The sequence below is a fragment of the Calonectris borealis genome, chromosome 3, assembly GCF_964195595.1.
Source record: "Calonectris borealis chromosome 3, bCalBor7.hap1.2, whole genome shotgun sequence".
Taxonomy (NCBI): Eukaryota; Metazoa; Chordata; class Aves; order Procellariiformes; family Procellariidae; genus Calonectris; species Calonectris borealis.
This window is the reverse complement of record NC_134314.1, coordinates 30,775,927-30,800,329: the sequence shown is the minus strand read 5'-3', so window position 1 is coordinate 30,800,329 and position 24,403 is coordinate 30,775,927. Positions and strand designations below refer to the sequence as shown.

Below are 24,403 nucleotides of genomic sequence, written 5' to 3'. Positions count from 1 at the left end.
CTCGGACTATCCACCTAGTGCTGGCTCTTTTTTGTTACAAAAAGCTATGGCACCAGCTGGAAATTTATTTCTCACAGTTTCAGGCTCCGTAAGTTCTCCTTAACTGAGGAAAAGTATCCAAAGTTGGTCGTGTGCCACAGAGGCTGTAAAAGTTGTCACATTTTGGGAGGAGGGCTAAAGGCATGGGATAACTTAAGGGTTTTATGAGAGGTTAGTCTCACACATAGTCAGCTAACTGATTATTTTAATGCTACAAAGTCTATACTGTGATAAAAACATGTCAACGTGCCTAGCATGTTGATTGATGGACATGAAGAAGAGTGTTTTCTATCACATCAAAATAAAATATTCTGGAATATTTCTCATAAGTAATACTTTCCACGTGCACACTAATTACTGTCTAAGTCACACAACTGTATCTCACCTTTTAGCATAGAAAATTGCTTTAGATTTAAAGCATAGAAATTGCTTTAATTAGACATAAAATTTCAAAAGTCTCAGATTAGAGATAAGGTTTCTTCCTGAAAAGGTGTGATCACAAGAAGATTCTGGCAATACAGCTGCTCAAATTAGCTTAACAGGCTTCTGAAGTCGCTTTTTTAACAGTGAGCAAACTGTTTTATAGTTCTCTGCTTTAGGTCACTAATTTAGACCAAATACAAATCCAGCTTGCTTGCCTCTCTGGGAAAAGTTCTTGCTCACAGTTCTGAATTTCATTCATAAGTGGTGGATTCAGCCTTGGCTAATTTGAGACCAACTTATTTCTCTTGCACCAAATTGCTCTGTGGACAAATGTTTGCGCTGTCCACTTTTTTTTCCTTCTTCTTCTGTGCCACAGTCTTACTAAATGAATTTTTCTTTAAAACAAATGTTTTTTACTCATTTCCATCTTGTAAATCAAGAGTAAAAATGAACAAGAAAAAAAGCCTAAATCCTTTAAAGAATCTTGTAGGGTATGTTTACATTAGCATTTTAGTTTGTATTGAAAGAACACTTCTGAAGCAAATCTCTGAGCTGTACCCACCTGTTACATATAATTTGCATTGTGGAGAAGACTTGGATGATGCAAACAGGATTTCACTTGGATGAAAGTAAACCAAGAAACGCCCTCCACACATGCATATAATGGGCTCCAATCACTGATTTTAAATCCATGGGTTTAGGTAAAAACTGTTTTAAAGTAGAACCCTCAGAACCCAGGTAGTGTGTATGTTGGGTCCCCAGTGCCAAAAGTTTTCAGAGATTTGTTGCTATTGCTGATTACTAGACGTAGTCATAGTCATTTGAAGTTTCATGAAAATACAGCACAATTCATCCAGCCTGGTTACGTTATATTACATATTATTTGCTTATAAATATATACAATTTACATAAATTGTATGCCATGGAGATTTTAGGAGATACATGTTATGAGAGAGAGAGAGAGAGAGAGATGCCAATACGTTTATTTTGCCACTGATGTTGCTACAAAGTAAATTATGTCAGCCAGTCTATTGATATTGTTTTACTCCATGCATGCACAGCATGTACCCTCAAATGTTCAAAATGATGCTTAGAGTTAAGCCATGCAATTGCTGAAAAACTGCCTGAGTCTGAAATTTACCTCATGAAGTCCATTTCTTTTAAAAGCTTTTTCTGAAAACAGCAGTGATGATTTCTTGCATAGCAATACAGAAAGTTACTTCTATCTTACATCTCTGAATTTATTTCACTCAGCTAGACTGAACAAAAAGATTCCATGGATCTCAGGACTAACACTGCAACACATTTCCTTTGATTCTCTAAATAATATTTTTGTAATTATTAGATTCAGTGATGATTCTATATTCTATAGCAAGCTCGGCAATGAGTGGAAAAAGAAAGGCAATAAATACGCATGGACTTCTGCCACATGACAGTAAACAAGGGCAAATAACAGAAAAGTTAGATGGAAGCCTTGAAATATTATTTCTGCTACACTGAGTATCACGTAAGCAAAAATATCAATATGTAATACAGAAAAAACTTGGAATTCCTTTTAAAATTGAATAATAGGGACCATAACCAAGTCCTACCAGGTAAATTTTATATTTTGGAAGATATAGTTCCAAAAAAGTAAAGAAGATGTCCCTTTAAATGTTTTCAAATTAGCCCATATCTTGCAGTATTTTTTATTTACTTATTAATTATAATTTGTCCCTTAGTCTATTTCTCTTATGACAATGGAAAAGAGGGAGCTGAAGAAGACCCCTGACAATTTAGCAGGTCTTATACACACATTTGGTACTGAGTTAACTTGTCATAAGAGCCAGTCGTTCTTATTTCTGTATCTTATCTATCCTCTTTCAGAGACAATTTTTAAAACCAAACTATGTTAAAGATATATTCTGGTTGTATATACTCTTTTATATTTGGATAACATAAAAAACCTGAAATATGCTGAGATATTGCCCAGAAAAAGTCATTTTCAAGATTAATTTCTAATAACTTATTCTTTTATAAAAGCACTATGAAAACATAATATTCATTCAGTGAGTAATCATACTAATTGATTTCTGTAGGGCTATTAGGAAATTGTGAAAATAGGAGATTACATCAGATTGGGGTTCAATTGAAATCAAAACTCTTGACCAAAATTTCCTTTCAAAATAATTGTGATAGCCTCTTATTTTTCCTCACTACTCCCCCTTATCACTTCAAGTTCTGCCTTCATACTTGTTTTCAACTGGCATTTAGGGTCCAGGGTAAGGGCTATCTGCAGCCCTATGCAGGGATACACTAGCACATACACCCAGTCAGAACATGGAGTTAGCCAGAAGCTTTCTGAAGCAGTAATTATATATGCATTTGCTTCTTTGAGGCATGCTACCAAGACTTTAAAATTAATTAGTCGTAGACATCTGCATCACCTTCTGGATCTGTTATAAAAAAGAAAGCTTTTTTAGAGTTCTTTAGTAACATTTTAAATAATTCCTGAATCTGTTTATACTAAGGATATTAAAAGTTAAGAATTAGCACCAAGCAGTCAGTTTTTAAAGACTTTGTTATAAATTACTATGGTTTTAATCTATTTTCACTCTTACAGCAAGATTAAGTTCTTCCAACAGTATGATTCACTTATCCAATGTGGTCAGCAGTTGGATAAAGAGCTTGTGTCTGCAGTTGATCCCAGAACTTTGTAAAACAAACAGCTTTACTCAATTTCCTCAAACATGAAAAAATCACCTTACTTGTTCATTTCATGATATCATTTTGATTGCTTTTCTTGTTATCACAGAAGATTTTAAGTTGCATGCTTTGCTTTAAAACCATTTGTGTTTTAAAAATTCTTTCTGTATGGTTTACACTTGTTTTCTTTCATCTATAGTCCATGACTTGACTTTTAATTTTTCCAGTTACTTATTACTTACAGCATCTGTGTATCATGAACCTGCTCGTTATCTTTTGAGATAAGCACTACCTCACTGAAATAACTATAGTAATTTTTAATGCAAAAAGCAGACATAAAATTTTATTAATCTCTCTAGTGCTCCATATATAATACTGGATATTTTGCTCTTACAATTTCTTGTCATTATCTGCTGAGTAACATCCTGCCAAGATGAGATTTCACCAATACAGAATGGGGCAGGGGCTTACTATTTTGGACTAGTGCTAGCACAGTAGCACAGTCCTCTGGACTAAATACTCATTGGCTGGAGAGCATTAGGTGTGCTCTTGAAGCACATCTTCTGGTTCAGTTTCTTTCAAAAGTAATCTGGTTTGTGTGCACTGAGATCACTGTGATGTGAGGCAAAGCACAGTTAAGTGAGGACAATTGAGAGATTTATGTCAAAAGCATAGTCCTGATCTAAACTAAAACACTAATGAGTCTGAACCTTACGAACCCTAAGAAACATATGAACACATGGTTGTTTTTAAGTTACTTGGGCCAATAGATTCATAAAGGACAAGTCTTCTGAAACAAGTCTCTATGATCTCAGTATGAACAACAGCTTGGAAATCTCTGGCTTTAAGTCTGTTCCTCATTAGTCGGCTGAGATACTCAAATTACGTGTAAGTGTACTGATCGCCTATAAATATTCTCCATATGTTTGTCTGGTTTTACGCCCACTAGAAAATCAGTGGTCCATTTAACAGAGCCAGACAAAATGTACCAAGTGATTGAAATAATGTAACTCTTACTGGTCCATAACAGTGCATCTCATACCAGTTCACATGTGGCAAACATAAAGGAAACTCAGTATTCATGCTTCAAAAAAATTCTGCTTATTGTCCCAAGCCCTAAAACACATCACAGCAAGGAGACTAAATTTAGACAATTCTTACCGACAATCTGCCTATTGGTGGGTGTACTATGCAACTGAATTGATCCATGAAGGAACCAGCTAGTTGTTAGCACTGCATTGGCAGACATCAAAGAGAGTGCTTTCTCTTTTAAAGGTGAATGACTAGATACTTTAGGTAGCTTCACTGTGTGACAAGCTTGACTTACATCTCAGTGTTACATCTGTCTTGATATAGTTCAGTTAGTGATAGGAAATAGAAGCCTAGTAAGAAGGTATTTCCAGTTCCTTGATTCTGAGTACTACGGACAAAGATATTTTGTTTCTTAATACATCTGTTTCTTGATGCATCGGGTGCTGAGTAGTGTTCAAAACCTTGCTATTCCACTTTCACTCAAATGCAATCACCAAGATATAGAAATAATGAAGGGAAAAAAAAAAAAAAAAGACTGTTGACGGAGGATTGCAGAAGTTTTCAGCTGGTCTGGTTTTTTGTAGTTTATGAGTACATATACTACTCTACCTTAAATATAGCACAACTGTATGAGACATTCCTAAAATTAGTAACTCTGCTACCTACCGATACTATATACTTCCCTTGTCTCATGTTCTTGCTGTGTTATGTCTGAAATATCTTTTGAAATAAGCACTTTATAGTCTTTGTAGAACAATTTTAGGGTCTGCAAAACTGTTGGCAATTTCTCATGTAAGATCCATGTTAGAAGATGATTTCTGATTTTCATGTTTGAAGACACTAATAGAATATATGCAGTACTTTTAAAATCAGCTGAGAAATGTTATAGTTAATCTTAAAATTAGCTCAGTCCTAAAATACATATATAGTGTAACAAATTGACAGTTTCAGATATTACTCTTTTTTTTTCTTTTGTTAGGACAAACAGCTATGTATTTTGTACAGCATAGCTGTACATAGACTTTTTGGTCTACTCTGTTGCCACTTGGTGGTTAGCTATCCATCTGGGATGACTGTCACTAAATGAGTACTAAAGAAGTCCAGGCCAGGAAAGTGTCTGCAGGGAAAAGTCCCGTGCTACAGCGAACAATAATGTACATTCTACCTGTGTGCACACAAGGGGAAGACAAAAGGCACATCAAAGAGTCTGGCATTTTCATTTTCCCAAAACTAAAGTGATTTTATTACCTAGGCAACATTCCCAGTCTTCTCTGGCTGTGGATGTATACTTTTTAGTCATGTTTTAATAGTTGTTTCATGCTTGAGGAATGAACAATAATTGAGATGCTGTTTTTTACATGCTTTAAATATATTAATTTCATTAATAAGAGTAATTATGAACAGTAGGCTAAATACACCTAAATACTAATATGAACAGTATATATGACTGTGTAGAAACCCAGTTCCTCTTTCTCTTAAGCCTTCAATATGTACACCTGTAGCTTCCAAGTTCCCAGCTTTATATTACTTCTGTTGGTTTTGGCTGTATTCCCAAATGATTTACAATTCCTACCTTCCAGACTGTCAGGTTTTCTCCACTAAATCTTTGCACATTAAAAAATCCACTCTATTTCTATTAGTATCTGTATGCATTTCTCTAAGGGAGCTAAATAATTCTTGTGAGTTTGTTCTATGGAATACTGACTTGTAGCTGCCCGAGGGGAAGGAAAGGAACCGTGTGAAAGAAACAAGATTTTTAGTGTGATCTTTTAGCAATAAAAAAACATCCCTTTGGCAGAAAAGACTGGGGACAAATTGTAAGAGTAACCAAAGCTTTCAGCATTGTGAAGAACGAATCAAGAAGTGAACTAAGACAACCACCAGTTCAGTAGGAATTTCTGGAGTTTCCATTCCCAGCTGCTCTGCATGATACAAGTGGCATATGCAGAAAAGTAATATGAGTTTAGACAAAAAAAAAAAATTATGAATAAATGCATATCAGGGAAAAAAGAATCAGAAATGTATTTTAAAACTGGGTAATTAATATATGAGTTAAGTTTGATATAATACTAGTTTTGATCTTGTTCAAGTGTACTGAATCTCATGTATGCTAACCTAAGAAAATCCAGAGTTCTACAAAGTTTTAGGCTTTCCTCCTCTGTCTTTACTGAATGTATCTCCTCCTTACAACAGCTGTCTACATCTTATTTTTTCGAATCGTCACAATTATTTCACTGTTACTATCAGACATACGATTTTTTTTTCTTCCTTATGATATACTAGCTTTTCAAAGCCAAAATTTCCTTCGTTTTAAACTGGCAGATAAGCAGAACACATCAAACATAGTCAAGTTTTATTTAGCAAGGGTATATCAGAGTATCTTTGTTATATTTTTCTATCTCTAACCTGTAAGTGAGAGAAAAATGCACCACAGACTTAATTCCTGCAAAAATATTATTCCTTAGAAATACAAAAGTCATAGCAATACTTACATGGTTATAACTGAGAAATTGTATATTGGGAATGTCCCCTGGCCATGGTTACTCCTGGACTGTGCCTCCGAAATATCTGAAAGCGCGCTAGTTGTCCCGGGCAAGAAGCATTCTAGGGAGCAGATCATTCTTATGATCTAATGGTGGAAATTATCAGGTTTCAGTGCTTGGACACTGTCCATGCCCTGGCACTGTTTAACCCACCAGAATAGACATAGTTGTTACTTCAGACTAGTTCAAAGTCACTAGTTGGGCAACGATGTGAAAAAAAAAACATCTTTGTCCCACTGCATTGCTCTTGTTTAAAATTTCAAAGCCAATAAAAGGATGGAGAGAAAAAGGAAGCTGCTTCTTTTAGGAAAATGTTAAAAAAATTAACTGTAATTATCGGTGACATTGAAGCTACACAAATTTTTTTAATATAGTAACTAGTAATTGTTACATTTGAATGCTTAGAGATACTCTCTCCCTCTTCTACGATCACTGTATTAAAACAGCGAAGAAAGTCTTATCATTGTAAGTTATTATGTGATTGTCTTATCTGTACTGTTAAAAACACACATGTATGCAGAGGTGAATTTAGCAGGCAGATTACGAGTTTCTCCCCTCTTCCAAAAATCTGAAACCTATTCCTGTGAGATAACTCAAGCAGCTGCATCTCCTCCACCCTTGTCTGCACTGCCCTTGAGTTACCAAATTTTATTTACCATTTTACTACTAGAAACCCAGGTTTTCTCTGACTGAATCGTGTTAAGGGAAGAAAGAGAAGAAGAAGAAGCAATTAGTCCAGTTTGGTCTTTTTTGTTATTTCACACTGTTCTTGCTTGGAATAATGACAACCATCTCCTCTTTCATCCTGTCCCTGGCAATTTTCACACTTCCTGACCCTATTTCTAGACTTGATTCTTGTTTTAGTCACATATCTCTAATGCATAGCACTGCTTTATCCTTTCTTACAGAATCTTTAAAATTCAGCTATGCATTGTCCTGTATAATGTCACAATTTATTAATGTGAACATAAGTCCCTCCCACTTGGCTTTTTAGGCATTTAGATGGCAAATGAGCTTCCTTCTTCCTTCTCCTAAATATATCCGCATTTCACGAGGAGAGGAGTACACGGAAGGAAGCTTGAGAGGCTTCTGGAAAAAATTAAACATGAGCACAAAGTCATTGTCTCCTACAAAGATTCTGTGTGTGTTTGTGTATGTGTATAGTTACTTTTTATTATTCTGTAATTGCTTACTAACAGAATGGTCATTCTGATTTTTTTTTTTTTAATTGAAAAAAATTAGGGTTTTTAAAATTTTAGATAAAGATCCCAGTCTGCTTCTCATCTTCATTTTTAAATGAAAAGACTATTCATTATGAATTAAGGGTTTATATTCCAAATAAGCACCATCCTATTTGCCTTATAAAATTGAGACCTCCTTCCTCATCTATGATTGAGTACAATGGCGGCAACTAATCCAGACTAGTGTTTATGCTGGCTTTTTCCATATATATCAGTAAAGAAATATTCTTTATTCTTGTTGACAATATGCACATTTTCTGAAATACCAAAACAGCAAGAGCTCTGGTGCACTTCATTTTTTCATGATTTCTCAATGTACAGAATGTACACAGCTCTGCTTTGTTTTCTTCTGCTGTATTATCTTTCAGAAGATTATACACACATTATGCAAATGAAAATAAGAGCAGGAACAATTCTTGAAACAATTTTTATTTTTAAAATAACTTTCAACATTCAGTGTTTTTAAGCAGTGATATTTTCTAGCTCTTTATATACTTTTCAGAAACAATTTAATTGGAGAAAAATAACTTATTTACATTTGTATTTTAAACAATTCTGCAACTATCCACTTACTTTTTAAAATATCTCATTCAAAGAAGCTGGTCAAATTTTTTTCCCACTGAGTTTCAGTCTTGAATTTCCACCCCTCTATCTTTACCTTTAGCTCTTGGTATAAAATTCTGCAGAGGTAGTTGTCACGTTATGACTACAACAGCCTGTCCATACCTTCTTTAGGCCTATGCTGGCATGTGAGTTGTTACTAATGGGAAAGTAAGTTACACCCTTTCCATGCTGGAGTAAATTGACTCCACTTTCATGGCAAGTGAAATCCAAGAAAAACACTTGCCTTCTACAGTGTCCCAGACGTATGCTTCCCTTTTTAGAGAGCTCAACCTCAAGCCTGGGTCAGCAGTATAAAATAATTGGTCCTTAATATATTAAGCTTCTGTCTCAGTAACGGAAGAATCCAGTACGGGACTCAACTTACTCAATTTTCACTTTATAAACAGAGGGCTAAGGGCTTTGGGCCTTTTAAGACATGCTTGTACACTGATACTACACTTTTTAAAAGAAAATACTAAAGTTTTCTGTTAAAGTTAAGTAAAGAGAAAGAAGAAAAAATCGACTACACTCAGGGACCACCACTGTCTCCTCACATTGCTATCAGTTTTGCACTTCAGTCTTTTCTTTTGCTGTTGGCTTATAGTAACCCTTGCTATCGTCCCATTAGCTGCAATGGCTGCACAAATTCACACCTTCATCCAGTTCCTGCCAGGGCCTAAGTAGGATTCTGTGAATAGAAGAAAAGGATACATCTTTAGTGGTGGAGAAAGAAGGAGAGAGAATAAAGAAAAAGAAAGAGAGAGTCAGTGGCCAAATGATGACACAACTGCAATTACACAGATAGGAAAAGAAGAAATGTAATTTATCATCACATTTGTAGACAAATTTCATCTTTTTGTGTCTTGTTGATGAGATTGCCTGCTGAAATCCCAAGAATGAAGAAAAGCCCTAACCGTGCACCAGCATCATAAATTGCAATAGATTTAATAAATATGGGTCGTGGGTACAGTGCTTGCAATACCACTAAAAGGAGTGATGCCTCCTGAAGTCCTGTAGTCAAGCACCCCCAATATTCAGAAATACAATAAGATGCAAACTCCAGGAAGGCCCACAACATGCAAATTACAAAAGATTGCCCTTAATAATATCAAGCTCTCCCAGGGAGTGGAAATGAGGCAGAAGAAGTTATATCTAAGATTAAATATTTTTACAGCCTTACAAAATTAGAATGAAAGTATTTAAATTCACTGCCATCAAACAGAGAGAAAAGCCTTTTCCTTCTCTCATATGAAATATGAGCTAACAGGTAAAGAGTTGTTAACCTCTACCATATCAAATATAGATAGAACCATAAAATCCAAAGTCATAATTTTTTAAAGTATAACTTCCCTAAGTTCATACTGTAGTCTAATTACAACACAAATTATTGATGGTTTTATCACTTCATCCTAAATACTATTAAAATTCACTTTAACTATGTGTTAGGAAAACAGAGAAAAGGGGAAGACAGTTCTTAACATTTGAATGTAAAGTATTAAGTTAGGATTTTATTGTAAGAATACTCCTATGCCCTTTTCTCTTATCTGTATAAATGTTTCATAATGGAAATCCTGTCTTAATAATCCTTTAATATGCTAATAAATCTAGAATTAACTTGCATTTTTCAAGATAAAGAGAAACAGGTTTTAAAGTCTGGAGCTGCTGCTGCTGTTAAAATCATGTTCTGATTTTCAAGACAGAGTAAGACAAACACATTCAAAAGAAGAGAGGAAAAACCTGAGACTGGAAAAAGTTTCTAAAAATGGTGGAGGTTGGTCATGATGCTATCGCTCAGTTTATCTAGTCTGTCTCTAATTTTACAGTTCCCTTTTCTTTCTGTTCTAGTAAACTGTATCTTTAAAATGGTGACAACCTTTAGCTAATTAAAATGTATTTCAGTATTAACTTTTGTGTCCTGTTCTACAGCCTCTTTATTCATATTTTAATTGACATACAATTTTTAGAAGAAGCCTCAAAAGTAAACTCTCATTGATTTTTCAATTAAATAATTTGGTTTTCAAAAGAGTACTTGTCTTTGACTTTTGATGACTTATTTATAAATTGTGTAACATAACGAGTGAATTAGACTGCTGGACACAATTTGTGCCTTTCCCAGAAAGTATTGATTCCTATAACAAGTCACTCTGAGACCATAAGTATTAGTTACATAAATTCTCTTACAATCAGAAACTGCTATGAATTTTTTACTTGTGAATGCAGCTATCACTAGGTGACTCTGCTGAACAGACTCTTCCAAGTTCTTAGTGTACGAACCAGCTTCAGGAGTACACTATCAGACAGCCATGTACTCAGTTTTGGTAATGCAAGACACTGAGTGAAGAAACAGTGAAAAGAGCACCGAGGTTTAGTTTCCAATGCAGAGGACATGTATCGAATACAAATGTCTGCAACACTGTGTTATTTTTTGTCCTGGGATAAATTCTAGAAAATTGCACTGCATTTAGTGATTCAGAATCCAGGGACACTGGAATTCTCCTTTTGGGGAACTCGACCCATCCGGCTTCAGGCACCCACTGGCCTTCCAGGAGCTGCGGCACTGGGCTCAGAAGGACAAAAGTTTTGGCAATAAAGATGCTGAACTTTCTCATAAAGGCATGCACAGTATTATCTGGCCATAAGTAACTATCTAGCTGTATCACCTAAATACATGGGGGAGTTTCCACCAGATTTTAAACTTCTGTGCACATTGATCTAATTAAAAAAGCAAAGAATGATGACACAGCTCTGAAAACCAGCACAGTCAAGCCCCAAGCGTTGTAAATTCAGCCCCACGTGAATGTGGATCCACGTTCTCATTCTTTCAAATACCTGACTTTCAATGCACACCTTGTTTATCTCTGTGTTGGTACAGCTATATGTTTCGTACTGGTTTATGCTCTGAGCTTTGCATCTTCATTTGCATGCTCATAGCCTAACACTAGCACCACCTATTTTATTTGAAAATACACCCTGTAGATAACTACTGCACATCAGTTGAGGACTGCTACCAGACACCAGCCTGAGCTGCTCATAACAGGAGCACTCATCACTCAGACTTTGAGCCAAACGATGCTGTTTGAAACCAAACTGACAGCGTGAGAACTGCCCTCGGATGTGAAAGCACTTTTAGTCACAGACAAGTATTTAAGGTTAATGAGTGACACATCTCCCTGCCTGCAGCTGGGGAGACGGGACAGCCTGGGAGAGAAGCTGGGTGGGTCAGGGTAAGAGTTCGCCACACAATGTCCCTGCCCTGCAGCATTGGGGTCAGGGCAGCTCTCCCAGCCATGCGGGCCGATCCCTTCCTCATCGCCATTCGAGCCCTGAAGCGCTCCGACTGTGTCCCACGGAGTCTCTGCCTCAGCTCTCTCCCTCAACCACCACAGCTCCTGTCAGTCACAGGAGCAGAGAGGGAATACTCTGTTCTGATTGGCTCAGGTTGCCGCAGGGCCTGGCGAGTGGCTGCCGCTGTGCGGGTGCTCCCCGCCTGTCCCTCTGGAAGGTTCCCTGCAGGCTCGCAAGTGCCGTTAGCCGCTAGTTACAGGGGAGTCACCTGGGTCAGCAAGGTTTAAGCAGTGTTCACCTGGTGCCGGGCTGCCACACCAAATAAGCAAATTTTCTCGGTCCTTTAGAAGGAAACAAGAAAGCAGATCCTTTCAGTGAGAGCGAACAGCTATTCTGGATTGCCGTGAGGTACTGAAACGGAGAGTCACCATGTGAACAGCCAGTCGGCATGCTTTTATTTCCGAGACAATGGGATAAACTTAATGTCCTAATAATCTAATATTAATGAAGAAGGTTATGGTTAATTGAGGTTGAGCAGATCTCATTTTCTCAAAAAGAGTCTGTTTCTGTCTTTTTTTTTTGATGTTTTGTTTCTTGATATTTGTCTTCTATGTTGTTAGGTCAGGTCATGCTTCCCCCCAGCCCCTGCCTTCTCCCATTCTCACTATTTGTTCTTCATAGGCTCCTAGTTGCTGTATTAAACCAATTTCCTTTGTCCAATCCAGAGGCTCTGTCAGCCATTTTATGTCCATCACTAGAGCTTATCCTTGTATCATTTAGTTTGGAGAATGACATCACTTTCATTGACATCACTTTGAGGCCCTTAGGGACATGGTGTAGTGGGCATGGTGGTGTTGGGTTGACGGTTGGACACGATGATCTTAGAGGTCTTTTCCAACCTGTATGATTCTATGATTCTATGATTCTTTTACAGCTTGTGTGTATGATTTTGAAATGGTCTTATACTAGTCTATAGTAATATTGGATTAGATTGAATAAAATGTCTTCAAGTATACATTTTAATACAATAGATTGAATAAAATTTGTTTATTACAGAGTCATCTTCCTTGATCTTTGTCTGTCTAGCTGTTTGTTTTTATGCCAATTGTACTTAGAGCAAGGCACAAGTACCTAGGTTTGGCACTTTCAAAAACTCACCTCTTTGTATTAGATATGATAGAGGCAGCACATTAATTTGTAATGTGATTTATAACACTGAAATGCTCTATAAATTTAAAGTAGGGGTGAGTGAAAGTTCAAAAGAGGAAACTTGACATCAAATAATTCTGTGAATGTCTGGGTGCTTGTAAGGATATTTGGGTTGAAGTATTTTCGGAACAGCCTGTTTCTTTAACTTTCCCCTACTTTTGAGCCTCAGGTTGGCAAAAATGGCACTTTGTGGTATTTGAAGTGTACTGATGTGATAATGGTCTCATGCTTAAATCTAAATTTGAATCCGTTATTATGTTAAGGTACCAGATAGCTTTGTTTTATGGAAAATAGTAGTTGTTCTACTACTTTTTCTTACTTTATTTAAAAAGCTACAAGCAGGAACACCAGGTTTGAAATTCAGAAGCAAAATTGTTATTTGTCTGTCAACACCTAGACTATTCCTTTGGAATATCACAGTTAACTCCCATAGCTCTCCTGTTACGTGAGATCTAGGGCCAAACTGAAAGCTCTGGACAAGCTTTTAGGTGGGTCAAGTTTCTGTCAGTACTTCTGCTTAACAGGAATGTGTTTATGACCTTTCACTATTCATTGAACAATTGAGCTAAACGTCAAACCAAGTACACTGATCAAAGGCTGATACTCAAATGTCTGTTACTAGCTGGACTAGATATTTGGTTTATTTTGCACAAACAACTTAAGGCCATTGTTTTTCGTTAGTTTTCCTGTGTTGTTCAGTACCTGTCATGTTGAAGGTGATTTCTTTGACACATTTCCTAGTAAACTCTCTAGGAGAGGAAGGAAAGAAGGGTATAAATAGAATAAATGGCAGAGGTCAAGAAATAGAGACAAAAAATAATCTATAACCAATTATTAATATGTAAGAGATCTCAAACTGACTTTGGTTTGTTGTCATAAAATTACTTCTAGTTTGGTTAGATTAGTCCCATACTTAGAATTACATTTCTAAAAATAGTAAAAAAAAACATTAAATCAAAACTTTTTGTTTTCCCATATATCCTTCAGCTTTCCTAAGGAAAATCTTTCCCAATTTGCAGCAACAATTTTTAAACACTTTGACTGTCACAGTTGTTTATTTTAATGATTGTTCTTAAATACTTCTTATGGTCTTCTAATGCTCATATTTCTTTGCAGTATCTCCTAGAATAATATTTTAAAATAACTAGAAAAATATAAGATCACAGAGGCATGGATTTGTTACTGAATATTTTTCCTTATTCTGCAAACCTAACACTTACATAGCATTTAATATTGGCCTTGATTGAATGGAAAAACTGTGTCAATATGAGTAAAAGCCATGTTGTGTGTTTGTATGCCTCAGTATGTTATGCATGAATCTCCACAGAGATGACTAACCCCAACAAGATTTCCATTGGACTATGAGAACTGTCGTATCTAAGCACTAATGGAAATAATTGATTAAATTTTAAAGGCACAGGCCAGCGTTTGTTTGCAATGGGAACATGAAATCTAAAATAATTTGAAGAGAACTCTGTTGCTAGCATTAGTCATGACTTAATTTGAAGAGTGCTAAACTTTCAGCAAAGTATCGTATTTTTACAGATGTGTCACTTTAAAAAGATCAATATCAAAATCAGCAATGATTATGAATTTATTAGCAAAGATACCATTTTATGAAATGGTAGCGTATAAAGACATACAATGCACATAACTAGTATTTCCATTTAAGATAATTTTCCTTGTGGTCACAATTACTGTACAGTGCAGTTAGATTTGTAAATATGCAGCATGTTTAGATACCAGCCATATTTTAAGCTGGAGTCCACATTGAATGAAAATGTAAGCTTGTCTTTACTACTGGTGTGTTATTGAAATAAGATAAAAATCTTATTTTGCACATATTTATTAAATACATTTAATATACACAGATATGGAAATATTACAATGTAAGGCAAAACTCATTACAGCTCATCAAACTTTGCCTGTACTAGCTATTTTAAATATGCTCCTTCTTGCTAATTTAACTAATTCATTATTTAAAAGGTTGGAGAGATAAGCAAATTAAAAATGTTCTGCGTTTCTCCGGCAAGCCTTGCTTAAAATTTAAATAAAAGAAATTTTGCTTTATCCTTGATATCAGATAATATATAGTTTATAATAAGTTAGGGTTATTAGAATATTAGAATATAAGCAGGTTTGGAAGGACAAATAAATATACTGGTCAGCATCTTTAACATGTCAAACTGTTTAGGGAAGGTTATATGAATAAAAATAGAGAGTAGATAAGCTTTTGAAAATCCATAATGTTATCTCAATTTCTGTAGGTAGCTAGCACTTAAGTTATTTATCCTAGTATTTCACATTTTGCAGTGCTTAGCCCAAAAATCACATAGGCTTTGTGACTTACGTAGCAAGAGTAAAATAAAAAACCCTTTTTTTCGATAAAGTATCACATAAGAATATGACAACTAATGATTCTAATAATAAGATTCAGTAACTGATTTTAGTGATTTTTAAATAGTGGTTTTATCAGAACCATTCAGTTGTTGTAGCACTGTTTAGAAATTAGGGTTTTTTTTGTAATTTTTCTGCACTTCTGAGTCCCTCTTTCATACTTTTTTTTCACCTTAGTCTTTCATGTTGCTTATTGTAATTGTTCATCTAATTAATATCATTAATAATCATATTGCAAACCTTATGGCACTTACCCCCAAAAAGTGTTTCTTTGCTGTGAGTTAGGCAACCTGACTCTATTACAGAGTTATTAACTAATATTAGAACAAGCCACATATGTTTTTCAGAGTAGGGTCAATTGCAGATTTTCTTCATGCCTCAGAAGTCAATTTTCTTTCACTTGTGGAGCAACACTATTAATACATTCACTGTTCCAATATACTTTGAAGAACAGGTACATAATTCATTACCAGAAGACTGAAAGGTAGTGTAGTTGCTGGGATTTCACTCAGCGTAGATCTTGTTTTAGCTTGATTTTCTTTAGTAAAAGTTAAAATAAGGGTTAAACCAACCAAAGATGAACAGATATCATGTTGGGTTTTTTTTGTTTTTTTTTTTTTTTTTTATATAAGCTTGCTTATTTAGGATATAAATGCAAACAGACTTGCATAATGAAAACAAAGTCATAATAAAAAATGGGAATAATCTATTTTTGTTAGTGAATATGTATGGTTATGTAAATGGTTAAATCAATAATAACTTAAAAGTGAAGCCTTAAAGTAGCAACTTGGGAAAGACCCTTATATTAACAAAAAAGACTGCATAAATAATGTTAGGAACTCAATATGGTTTAGAGCAATTGCAAATATGATTTCACAGATGCTTACATTTTTATGTTCACATTTATTTCACAAGGTTAAATGACCTGCTGTTAGCACTAACAAAATTAAGTTGCATGAAGGTTTTCTGTAGGAAAAAGCACTGCTTCCAACAGAACAGAATTTTGTGATGAAAAGTTTTCTGTAGAGGCAAAAAGACCATAATTTTTCAGGGGGAACAAAAAAAATTCTCAAAGGCAAACCTGGTGTTTCTTGCTGGAGTACATCTACCATTATGTGCTAGTGATAAGTAGTCTCATGATATGCTCATCCTGTTTGGCCTTAATGGAAAGAGTTGCATCGCAAGAAACGTGGTCTGGCAGAAGAACTTCAAACACACAGAATAAAGGGAGATTTCTGCATTTCCATTTGCGTGTTTCTGTTTCCAGGAAAGGTATTTTTGGTCCTTTCTGTTCACCAAAAAATTAAAAACCGTAACACCCACCAGAAATGCCCCAACTCCATAGTATCTTTAAAAATGGAATGACTGCCATTCAAATTTTGCTCTAGACATGGAAAAAGTACCTGGAGTATATATCTGTATGGTAGAAATTCTGCTCAACCTATACATGCAAAGTACAGGCTTGAAGATTTACCATGTTCATAATTCAGATCCTTGTTGTGTGTGATGGACCTTTTTCATTGTAGTTTCTATTTGCCAGATGTTCAGCTGCCATTTTCCAGTAAAGTAACATTGACTGGGGCTTAAGGAAATTATTAATTCTTCATTTACAGTGTTGGGAAAATATGCAAATTCTCTTAAATAACACTTTCTTACCACAGACACAGTTCATTGGATAAAGACATGCTAGCGTGCATATATGGTTCTGAGTATGTATGCAGGAGATTAAAAAATTACATGTTTTGACCCTATGTATAGCTGGTAAAACCCACTCCTCTTATAAATACTGTGCTATTGTGCAAGGGAAAGCGATGTACAAGGAATAACTGTAGTGTTATTTATGCATTTATTGTGTTCTTTAGAAGACAAGAAAAAGATCATTTGGAGGAACTTCAAGGTGTCATGCGTTTTAATTTGTCTACAATGGATAGTAATACATAATTACAATAAATAAAGAGGACTAAATACATAAAGAGGTATCAAATCCTATTCCTCCAGTCTCTTGCTTGATTCACTGTACACTTTCTACTATGCAGCTTCCTGTCGTTTTATGTTGTTTGGTGACCTGACTGACAGTCCCACCTCTCTCAGCCTTTCCTCATATGAGAGATGTGCCAGTTTCTTCATAATGTTAGTGGCCGTTCGCTGGACTTTCTCCAGTAGCTCCATCTCTCTCTTGTGCTGGGGACCCCAGAACAGGACACAGCACTCCAGGCATGGCCTCTCCACTGCTGCAAAGGGGAAGGATCACCTCCCTCGACCTGCTGGCAGCACTCCTCCTAATGCAGCCCAGGATACCGTTAAGACTTCTTTGCTGCAGGGACGCATTGCTGGCTCGTGTTCAACTTGGTGTCCACCAGGAACCCGAGGTCCTTCTCTACAAAGTCTTGTATATATCTACCTATACTTATATATAGTTTATTGTAACATGGTACCTTCAGTTACTGTAAATTTACACAGAGATGAAATATTATATAAGATTTTTTATTTTATGTATCCTACCTCTGTGCATGATATACATATATGTGTGTAATGTTTTGTGCTTGATGTGGCAATGCTCGTGTAATGAGAAATCTGCAAAGCATAGAATTTCAGTAGCTGAGACCAGAAAAAATACTGCTGCTTTCTAAACAAAACTGTTGGCAGCCTCCTTTCACTTCTAATTTTGTAATCCATTTCTGGAAGAGTTTTTTGGAAGTAAGTCATTATCTCCCATTCCTGGTTTATGTGAAAACCTAACCTGACAATAGAACAGTTTTTAAGAGGTGTCTAGTAGTTACTTGTGGCTATGGATTAGTAGTCCCCATTTTTAACTTTCGTGTTTGTAGCATCTTTTTCTTCCATTCTAACACTTGTTTTCATGGCACTGATAAATACACAAAGAATTGAGGAAATCTCAGAAAAACTTTCCAATTCATTAAAATATTTAATAACTAATTTGGGTGTGGCTGTGATGTAATAGAAAACATTAACATGTGGGCTAGTAATGTAATTTGTCTCAATGTATTTTCTTTTTTCTTTCCTTGGCACAATTCCCAGAAAATTATTTTCTCTTTCCAAGTTTGTCTCTCAGTATTTTATTTAAAAAATACAAAATATTTTAACAAGATCTTTTTGTCTCCTATATTAACCTTTGATTTACTGTCACTTCAAATATGTCCCACTTCTTGGACTCATGCTGCCAATTTTCTTCTCTCTTCACGGAGAATATTTTGCAGTTCTTGAGCCTGAGTTCAGGACTACAAAGCAGTAATAATAAACTATCAATTAAGCTTTTTTTTTTAAATTTTTTAACAGATGGAGTCCACAGGTTGCAAGCTGTATTTAGTTGCATGGAATAGCCTTGCCTATGTAAAACACAGAGGACAACATGTTACTTTCTTTTTTTGACTAGAACATGTAAACTCATCTGTATATACTGACGTCATTTTGAGTGTCTAACCTGTTTTCACGCAATTATTTTTCTGTTGTCTTAGTTTGCTCTGTAAATAAGGTACTGACATTTAATATTTGTCAAAATGCCCTATCTTAACTCAGGAAGATACCCTTCAATTTTATTTCCTGGCTTTTAAAATATATCTCAGTAAGTTAAGAAAATCCATGTTGCAGAAATCATGGGTGTGTCCCACGCAACCATGGCATCTGTGTTAGCCAACATGAGCACAAAACAAATGGGAAAAATACGAGTCACAAATATGCTATGTACGAATTGGTTGGCACAAAAGTTGATTTGACCAGCTATAGTAGAATATACGTGTAAATAATTTAATTTTAAATATTGGAAACAGTGGAGCTGTTGCACACTATATGACACCTCAGGACAGTCATACTGAGCTTAATATTAAATTATGAACTTCTTTACTTTTTTATTTTATCATCTTTGTTCCAATAAAATAAGCTTTTAATTTGGCAGGAGGTGGTAAGGGTATCATCATAGAAAGGTGTGGGACAATTGCCCAATGTGCATTTTCTTCAGAGTTCTGACACTTAATTTACTATATTTTTAATCTGTATCAGGAAATTAAATAATTTCTCTTTACCATTAATGTAAAAGTTCATAGCCCATATCTCTTTGAAACACAATTGTCTCTCTCTGTTTCTAAAGTGCAGATTCAGTAACAAAACAGCTAAAATGCAGCAATATGATTTGCATGCTGTAAACACCTGTAGATGCCACAATGCTAGTATATTACACATTTGATCATCATGCTATGGCAGTTTATTTAAGCACTCAGCTTTTAAAAAAACTCCTAAACTTTTTTTTGCTGTTTGGCTTCCAACATACATGGATTTTAATAGGCTTTAAAATCTACCCTGGAGGATGTTGCAATGCTTAGCCAGTAAAAAAATTATTCACATTAGCCATGCTTACCGTTAAAGTGTTTCCTAAGTTTAGAAGCAAGCATATTACAAAAGAAGCAATCAAAACTTCTGCTGCATAGATGTGTTTGCATTGCTGCCCCTCTCTAATAATCATTTCAGCAGATGTTCACCTTTCTTTTTTTTTTCTTTTTTTTTCTTTTTTTTTCTTTTTTTTTCTTTTTTTTTTTCTTTTTTTTTTCTTTTTTGTAGAACGTAGGCAGGAAAAAGATGCTTTATGATTTTCACTTCTGTGAGACTATGTCAAACACCCTATTGCACACAGATACCAGATAATTTTGAAGCTGGAGATAATACTGGAGTGTGGTTACAATTTGGTATAATAGCTTTGCAGTGTGATGAAAAATGTCCTATAGTATATGTCATTTTGAAGTGAGTAGACACACTGCTGAAGTTTTATTCACTTTAACCAATCAGAAATTTTGCACTCACCACACCTAATCTTTAGTATATCTAATACTATTACCATAGAGCTAGACAACTTGTATTTATGCTATCTGGATTACTACCTAATACACCCTGTATTCTATCTAATACACAGTATAGGAGACAGTATTTCTCACGTCATGAGTTGTCTAGTACTGCTTAATTAAGATACTGATGTACAATTTCATATTAAAGGTGTTAAAAAGTTGGATAGCTATATAACGCTGAAGAATTTCCATAATAAGTTATTTTCTATTGAGTTCTGTTTGGACTGCATTCTGAACAGTACAACTCAGATGATTGTAAATACCTGTATTTTAGGCATGTCAGTGTAATATCTAAGTAAAGTAGTTTTATAGAAGAGATAATATCTTTTATTAGAAAAACTTGGAGGAAGGAGGAAGAGATAGTAAAGGATTTGGGGTACACAAATTGATTACAGAAGGTAGATAATAATTATCTACAAAAAGGTAGATAATAACCAGTGTTGCATACTTACCTCACATCTTCTTTTTTCATCATATTAGTAGTCAAACTATGGATATATTTATAAAATTTTCAAGTTTTGAAATGGTGAAGCACCTGTTAGACAAAAAATGCACCACAATCAGCAATAACACCTGTTGTATTAAAAATACAAAAAGTAACACATTACTTATTTTACTTAATACATTACAGAGATACCAATGTGTTTGCTTGCCTGGATGGGAAGGAACATTTTGTGAATATGAATCAAATGAATGTAATTCAGAGCCTTGTAAAAACAATGGCACCTGCATGGATCTTTTCAACAGCTATCGGTAAGCATTGCATCTTTTCACTGTATGATGATGTTCCAGGAATGACAGACTTATGGATCCAGTTATTCTTTCATGTCTCAGCTGGGGGCATGGAATGTTATTACTCAAAGACGAGCAAACAACTTGTGTCATGGATACACTGCTTCACTGCACATTCATTTGAAGTCAGCAGACATAATTAATTGTAGATGGAAAATAAAATGCATCAATTCAAAACACTTAGCAAGTAATCTAACCTGGAACTATATTTTGTCAAAGAAAATACAGGATGTCTTTCTGTCATATATGCCCTGTAAGCACAAGAGATGCTTTAAGAGTAAAAATAGTGCGAGTTGTACAGTCTTAGATGAAGAGATTATATCATTGCTGCCACCTTGTGGCTTAAAATTACAACAAAATAATAATTTAGATAAAATTTACACCTACATTGCGAGAAAACATGAGGATTTCACACTAACCGTGTCAAATTTTTAACTCTAACCCCAATCTTTGTTTCATGCGTGCATTTATGATTTAAAAATGATTTTGTTTCAGTATTATGCCGATAAGGACTCCATAAACAGTCTAGCAATCAGCTTCTGTTATTTGTAGCCAGTTTACCTGTATTATGATGTCAGTACTAGAACAGTCCTGTACCTGAATGTAAACTCTTAATAGATACTGATACAGCTGCATAAAGAACACATTGTAATGACTGTACACAGTAGACAGTCTAGTTGTTGATAATATAGACAATAATCAGAAAGAAGACTTACCACAGTTGAAAACAGACAAATGATTCCCCAAATTTAACCAAGTTAAATAATATATAATATAATATAATATAATATAATATAATATAATATAATATAATTTTTTACATTAGTTTATGTTCAGAATTTAACTGAAATACTTTGCGTTATCCTAAAGCTGTATTTTTATATAGTATTAGATGTGCTATTTTGGTAAAATTATTTTTAGTCCAATAACAGAAAAAGAAGAGTGTAGTGAGGTTGAGAAAAACTGTTAAAATATTTTTAATTGCTTTTTTCACTTTTTTAGTCTGTTGGGACATAAAAAATTTGTTAAAGTTTTTTATGTTTGTAGTTCTTATGTTTGTGAAGTTTGTAGTTCTTTGTAGTCTACTAACAAAAAATGATTTTATAATTGCATACTGCTTATGTCTGATTAACTGTTACATTATTGCAATTTGAATTCTTATATGATATAATGGATTGTATAGGGAAATGTACAGTTTCACCATCCTCAAGGACAATTCTAGGTGCATGAATATTTTGCAGCCATGTATCATTACCTGTCCTTACATTTTACCTATTTTTTCAGCATCTGGAAGCATTATATATATTACAGAACGTAACATGGCTTCTCCTGATTTTATTCATAGCTGGGTCAACTATATATGAGCAAATCCAAGGACTCTCTATTGTTTAATGAAAAAAAAAAAATGCTCAAAAAGTCTTTTTTCTGGATTTGACAAATACTGAACTGTTACAGAAAATCTTTACAGAGAGTTGGTTTGAAGTGTAAGCACCGCACGTATTTTTTCTCAGAGCTATTTGTCCTAGTTGACATAATAGAGCAGGAAAATGAGACTTATCGTTGAATCATCATATACAAAGGTCATAATAGGCCAAACAAACACAACTTCTTCAGGGATAACCTGTAGTTGAAGCTCGGAGTCTAAGACTTGGCAACCACAAAGCAAATGAGTCTAGACCAGTGTTTTTGTTGTATAATCTAAACCAGTTTCATTTCAATCATTAGAGTTGTCCTAGTTTATACTCACAGATGTTAAAAGACGTTTTGCTTTTTTTCACAATTACTTTTACTTAATATCAAAAAAGTGTTGGTTTCTATTACTTCTTTTAACACTTTTAAAAACTGCAGCAACAAGTCAAAGTGTTCATCTCATGGTAACCCTGCAGTGGCAGTGACTAGTATCTGATCCTCAGAACATCTAGCCATATCTTTAAAATTAAATGTAGTCTTTAAAACAGGAAAGGTGGATTCTAACTGCCTAATAGAAAAGGTCATTGGCATTCTTGAGCTGTACCTAGGCGTTGTTTTGGACAAGCACTAGTTGATCTGGACCAAAGTCAGGCCAGGAACTGCTTTGAGAATGCAACAGTGATAGACAATGCAGTTTCCTTGCCTGTGGCCGTGTTCTGGCACTGTTTGTTTTCCTGGTGTAAGTTTAGCTGCTGGCAATGATATTCAGAATTTTCTGAATTTCTTTGAAGCTGGCCACACCACTGCTGGTACTTGATATCACTTCTAATTTAAATTAACGTAAAGGATAGATAACATAGCTTTCTTTTATGCCTTTGATAATACTCATTAGTTTACATTCTCTTAAGTATTTGCAGATCCATCTGAAAACATCAGTTCTTGAAAAACTAGGTAATTTATTGTGCAACACATTTTTGTATAGATAAAACCAATAAAGAATATAATACAAAAGGAAATGTTTTTGTATCAAGTTTCAAATCTTTAAAAATGAGAATAATAATACAAACCATAATTACTAATTAAAAATTTCTGTCTTAAGTTCATTTATTTATGTGGCGCTATTCATTTTTGAACGTTGATAGGAAAACTTGCTACCAAAACTGAAGGATCAACAAGTATGCCAGAACTGGATGCTTTTCTTTATGGATTCCATCCTAGGAAAATAAATCACGTGCCGACAAGGAAAAAAAAACCTTCTCAGTCGCATATTTTTATTTAAAAAAAATCAGAATAAGGAATTTAGAATAAGAAAGATACTGAATCAATAGTTAAGCTTGAATTTTTAAATGTGAATAATTTGTTACATAATTCCTGTTTCATTCCAGTTGAATTTTGTTTAGCTGATAAAGTAAGAAATTTCTTTTTCTCCCTTCTCACTTTTCAGTTTGGCACATGGCACAGCAAAGAAATGAATTTAGAATAATTTCATGCATATATTTCCAGTACCCTGTGAACATCACTCTAATTCTCATGATATCATAATCTCTCAAATTATGTCTTTGAACATTTATAGGCAGATGCATCTATTATCAGCTGAATTCCCTATTTCTCCTCTATCCTATTGTATCATCTCTCCGAATACTTCTGAGATTTTGCCCTAATAACATCAAATCCTAATTAAAGCCCTTGTGTTACCAGCTTACAGGGAAACTTTAAGAGAAAATCTCTTCAACTCTTCTTGCAAAATAATAGGCAACATAGTTTTATGGATGAACTGGTGTTTCTAATGATGTAGAATACTTTGGAACTTGTCTGTAATCATTATGACATTAAACCTTGGAGAATTAACCAAGTGTCTTTGGACAGTGTCTCTCCGAAGTACTCAGTTCTT

At 34.8% G+C, this 24,403-nt stretch overlaps 1 protein-coding gene across 1 annotated transcript in view; it reads left to right on the top strand.

Annotated features, from left to right (window-relative positions):
* The window catches only part of EYS (eyes shut homolog), a 958,850-nt gene that overhangs the window by 351,926 nt on the left and 582,521 nt on the right, over nucleotides 1–24,403 (top strand). Inside the window, exon 21 of the mRNA XM_075145270.1 lies at nucleotides 20,942–21,063. Within this exon, the coding sequence (XP_075001371.1) occupies nucleotides 20,942–21,063 (122 nt within the window). The remainder of the gene's footprint in view (nucleotides 1–20,941; nucleotides 21,064–24,403) is intronic.